Source organism: Triticum dicoccoides, chromosome 7B, assembly GCF_002162155.2.
Source record: "Triticum dicoccoides isolate Atlit2015 ecotype Zavitan chromosome 7B, WEW_v2.0, whole genome shotgun sequence".
Lineage (NCBI taxonomy): Eukaryota > Viridiplantae > Streptophyta > Magnoliopsida > Poales > Poaceae > Triticum > Triticum dicoccoides.
Window position 1 is genome coordinate 32067561 of NC_041393.1, and position 4981 is coordinate 32072541.

A 4981-nucleotide genomic window follows, 5' to 3' on the forward strand; every position below is an offset into this window, starting at 1 on the left:
TGAGTATGCATATTTTGTTTTTTTTTTTTCACTAGATTGATTTCTTTATGCATGTTATGTTGTTAGTTTTACCCTTATTCAGACGATAACCAACCGAAGATACAAGAGTGTTGTGCACCGAGTTGTTGTCAATGCTGATGATGGTGCCTGTTTGTCAGTGGCAGTCGTTCCATGATCCATCTAAATCTCAGAAAATATGTACTGCCCAGAGCTTGTGAGCAAGGATCATACCACTAAGGCCTTGTACAATGCTGGGTGCTTATGCACCGGTGCTTAGTATTGTTGCATCTCAAGAAAATTTTGCCACACAATGAAAAGTGCTTCCAGTAGGTGCTTAGTTGCTTCAAATATGTAGCATCCGTGAGGGAAGGAGAGCAGTAAACTCCCCTAAGCACCGGCTGGCATCGAAGCCAAAGTTTGCTTCCGTACCACCTAATAAGCACTTGTGTAAGCATCTGCCCGGAGAAAAACCGGTATTTTTCAACGAGGCACCTGTGTAAGCACCTGCGTTGTACAGGGCCTAAAAGAATAGCGTCGGGAAGCCTATAATAATTTTGAAAAATGAGAACACTTGTGCCAAGTCTCGGACTTTGTTCCACCAGAAGCTCGGTTCGCATGTGCACTGCAAAATTTGTAAAAAATACAACATGCCGACAAACTTGATTAATAAAGAGGTGAAAACCAAAAGTGCATATAGTGTGATTTGTTTCAGTTCTAGAGAAACTTTGGAGGACATGTATTAGAGGGATAGTGTGAGCTAATAGAAGTTCCAGCCAATTTTCAAACAGTGATCCGAGTGGGCAAGGAATTCGCTGAAGCAATTAGAGCTGAGAAGTAGAGAGAGAGAAATGGCAATTAAAGACAAAAAAAATTGGGGGCGTTGCGAGAATCGAACTCGCGACCTCTCGCACCCAAAGCGAGAATCATACCACTAGACCAAACGCCCTTCGTTGCATTTAAATAAAAATATTTTTTATTAATTCAACTACGTTTCCTGGTTACGCTACACTAGTGCAAGCTTCGCTCAAGAAAACAGAAATGCCATAGGACGGCGCCTGAAGAGTGACTCTTATTTTCGGGCGTATCATGTCGGTCGGAGCGACCTGGGTGGAAACCACGGTGTGGGAGTATTTTGTGGGAGCGCTGTGTGAGAAGAGAATTTGAGCAACAACTTAGACCGTTCACCCGTCTTCGATCGGCAGATGGGAACCGTTGGTGAGTTCGCAGAGCAGTTTAATCTTTGCTATCAACTGCTTAATTTCACATGACAAATCTTGGGAACCCTTGTACTTTGTTATTCGGTTCATTGATGGGCTTAAACCCGATAGACACCCGTGTTGCTATTATGGTGCAACGCGCACGCGACCTCGATACCGATGTGGCTCTCGCTGGTTTGCAGGAAGAAGCGGTGGCGATAACCCGGAAAATGGTGACCGGAGTTGGAATCTTTTTTTATAGGCGTGCTCGCGGTCTCTGCTGCGCCTGCGGCGAGAAGTGGTCACGAGGTCACACTTTGTGGCCCTACTGTCCAACTTCATGTGGTAGAGGAGTTATTCAGGTTGTTGCAGTTGGACATGCAGGCAGGGTGCTGGACACAAGTTCTTGAAACAGATTGTTGCGTCATTTCCCTAGCGGCACTCAGTACCCGTGGATAAGAACCACCTCAACCTGTTCAGCTACGGCCTACGGGGGCACTATCAAATGGCAAGACATGTTAATGTTGGTCCATTCAGGAAGCTCTCACAGCTTGGTCCTCAAGATCAGTGGAAGCAACCCAATCTACAACAACTTATTTTGCAGCAAGAGACACAAGATTGTGTATTACCACGTAAGAACTAGATGGACAGAGGAGCTTGTCATTCTTCACTTGGTTTGTAAAAACAGATGATTATTATGTAAATACATGAACTTTGCGGGGTTGAGTGATTAATTTGGAAGAATTGGGGGAGGGGGGGTGATCCTAACAACAATCAAATATAAGTTTAATGCACATGCTAGTATAATGTTAGATTTTTATTATGCAACTTATGCCAATTGTTCTTGTTTTTTATAGGAATAGAAATAGAGATTAGAGTGGATTGAAAACGAATATCCACAGGAGTGCACGAGCACGCCTGTTCACGGATTCGCCAAGCATACATTCTCCTCGGGATATGCCATGAAGCAGTTAATTCATCCGTATATCACATGGCTGGTCTCACGTGCATGCTGGACGGCCGTGGCGTCAGGGTCAAAACAGCACGCGACTTCGAACGCAAAACGGCACGTAACATTGATGTATGTATGCACGCCAGCACCCTAGGTGGGGTCACTACGTGATTACATTATATTTCTTTTTACAGGGGTGTGATTAAATTATACTCATACTACAAAAAGAAACCACCATGTGATTAGAATATACTCCCTCCGTTCCATAATGTAAGATGTTTTTTGCGGAAATTTCTTTCGGTACCCGAGTGTATCTGCTCCGAAATCTGCGTAGCTCAATCGCATGGGGATTTGGTTTCCAGCCTGTATTCTTTCCCGTATAGTGAATTGGTTGGATTTTTAATTTACAGATGAGACCCATGGGTGGCCCACAGAAATTGTATGCTTCTCTCCACTACCGGTAAAGAAAAAGTAGATCTTTTGACAGTCCTGGATCTGTGCATAAATTATGTACCGTCACTAGCCAGTTCTGTGCCTGGTGCTCACCTGGTGAAAAAGTCTAAAACAAACCTTCAACTTATAAATGAAAGCTAAATCAAACCTTAAACTTACAATCCCGGAAATCAGGACACCGAACTCTCTGATCCCGGTCTATTTTAAACCTTGAGGGTGTTTAACTGGTATTCACTGACGTGGCAAGGATCGTTGACGGGCTGGCTGGACATTAGGACGAATTGGGCCGGCCCAATAACGCAGTCGCTTGCACGCTCACTCTGTTTTTTAGTCTATATATTTTCCTTGTTTTTCCATTTTTGTAATGATAATAACTTCTTTTAAATTGTCATAATGAAAACTATAGAAAGATAGAATTGGTATAACTGATGGATTGATTGTATTGCATTGAGGCCTCGGCCGGTATATATAAGAGTACATGACTTGGGGTGCAAGGCAACCCCGGATACATATGGCAGTCTACGATATGAATATCTACAACTACCAAATATACTCTAACATCCCCCCGCAGTCACAGCGGGAGCACCGCAGACGATGAGACTGGAGAAGAAGCCGAAGCCGGGAGCCGACACACTAACATCCCCTGCAGTTGGAACGGCGGTGCGGTGCAGACGCTGCGACTGGAGCAAAAAACCGGTGAGTAACTCATGCGGATGGTAGCCCTTTGTGCCGATCTCGAGGAAGCCGAGCTGTAGGGTGAATAGCCGTGGTTGAGAATGCCGTGCGTAGGGTAGCCGTGGTCGACGTGGAGCTATCAAGGTTGTCGAGGGTAAGGAGCCGCTCAGGAAGCCGCGGGTGCTCGAGGAGGCGCCGTGAGGATGGTGGCGCGAAGGGGAAGCCACCTAGGACAAAGACGGCGACGCGTCGAGGCAGTCGAAAAGGGGGTCGGTGCCGAAGTCGATGCAGTCAGGAGACGATATGCGAGACATTCTCGGGTTTGCCAGGCCCAAAAATACCTCGGGGATGATGGCGCGCACCGGTGTTGCCAATACCGGACGTGCGAGGGAGGGTACACACGAGGCGCTGTCGTCTGAGGGACCAATAGAGAAGGCCTCCACGACGGTCGCAGGCGCACAATGGCGGGGTAGAAGATGCCGATGCAGCCCGCACTTGTCGGAGTAGACAAAGGGAAAGAACAAGACGACGACGCTGACGACGAGGTGGTGCTGGACGAAGCGAAGAGGTGAACCTGGACGATCTGGTGCAAGGCCTGATGATCCAGATGATGCGGCGGCGGAGCTCAAAGGAGACGGCGAAGAACTCGAACAACTTGATGAAGACCACGCGCACAAGGCGCGCACTGACGTAGTCGTAGACGATGTCGAGGACGTAGTCGATGGCGATGAAGATGCAACGGCGGAGAGGACCAGGGAGAACGGCGCTGCAAACGATGCAGCCGCAACCCTCGTGTCAGTGGAGATGCACGCGTACTGAAGACACTCGTCCCAAATTCGTACGTGTCGCGACCGTACGCTGGTCAGTTGATCAGACCGACAACGCACGTGTGAGACAACGGACGACGATGCTGCACAGACCGGAATCATGGCGGAGAAGTCGGGGACGACCGGCTTGGGGACCGTGTTGCGGAGGAGCCTAGCGGCGCTGCGGGTGGTGCCCCGACACGCACCGCACGCCAGCCCGGACGACGCGGGTGTTGGAGAAGAACAACCGGTGATGATGTCGAAGAAGAGGCGTGCGCTCGACGGGCGGTGGGCGACTCAATCTCGATCAGTGATCGAGTAAAAAATCAGAGAAACTACCAAAAAGAAATCAGCATCAACAAATCTTCGTGTAAACCTCCAGGTTGCACGTAGAACTGGTTCCTCAGCCTCTTTTCTCTGCCCGCCAGCCCGTGGTGGGAGACAGAGGAAGATGGCCGGGTGGAGGCACGGCGCCGCCACGGGACCAGTCGACGACGAGTGGAGGGCGCCCGCGGAAGCCCTAGCTGCCACCACGGCAGCGCGGGGAAGGACGCGTGCGCCGCAAGGAGACCGCGGCTGCCACCACGGCGGCGCGAATCGGGGTCATCGTCGACGGCCTCCATGATGGATGATGAGGTACACGTCGATTTGCTGCTGCTGGACGCGAGACGACGGCGGATTAACTCGATCCGCCGCAGAGGAGGGCGCTGCCCCCAGCGGAGGTCATAGGAAACCTCCCCGGGGGCACGCTACGAAGCCGTCGTGAGGGCGCGCTGATTGCGCACCGTGGTGGACGGCCGGTGGCGCGAGAAGAACAGGGGTGCGTGAGAAGCAGCGGAAGAATTAGGGTTTGTGGCAAAGGATCCGAACCTAACCTCGTGATACCATATAGAAAGATA

At 49.9% G+C, this 4981-nt stretch overlaps 1 protein-coding gene and 1 non-coding gene across 2 annotated transcripts in view; one reads left to right on the plus strand and one right to left on the minus strand.

Moving 5' to 3' along the window:
- LOC119338548 overlaps positions 1 to 3477 on the plus strand; it is a 5970-nt gene extending 2493 nt beyond the window's left edge. Inside the window, exons 3-5 of the mRNA XM_037610868.1 lie at positions 1633 to 1828; positions 3173 to 3297; positions 3391 to 3477. Coding sequence (XP_037466765.1) covers positions 1633 to 1828; positions 3173 to 3297; positions 3391 to 3477 — 408 coding nt within the window. The remainder of the gene's footprint in view (positions 1 to 1632; positions 1829 to 3172; positions 3298 to 3390) is intronic.
- TRNAP-UGG lies at positions 875 to 946 on the minus strand. The gene has a single exon. It is a non-coding gene; the product is annotated as a tRNA-Pro (tRNA).
- Positions 3478 to 4981: the final 1504 nt, after the last annotated feature.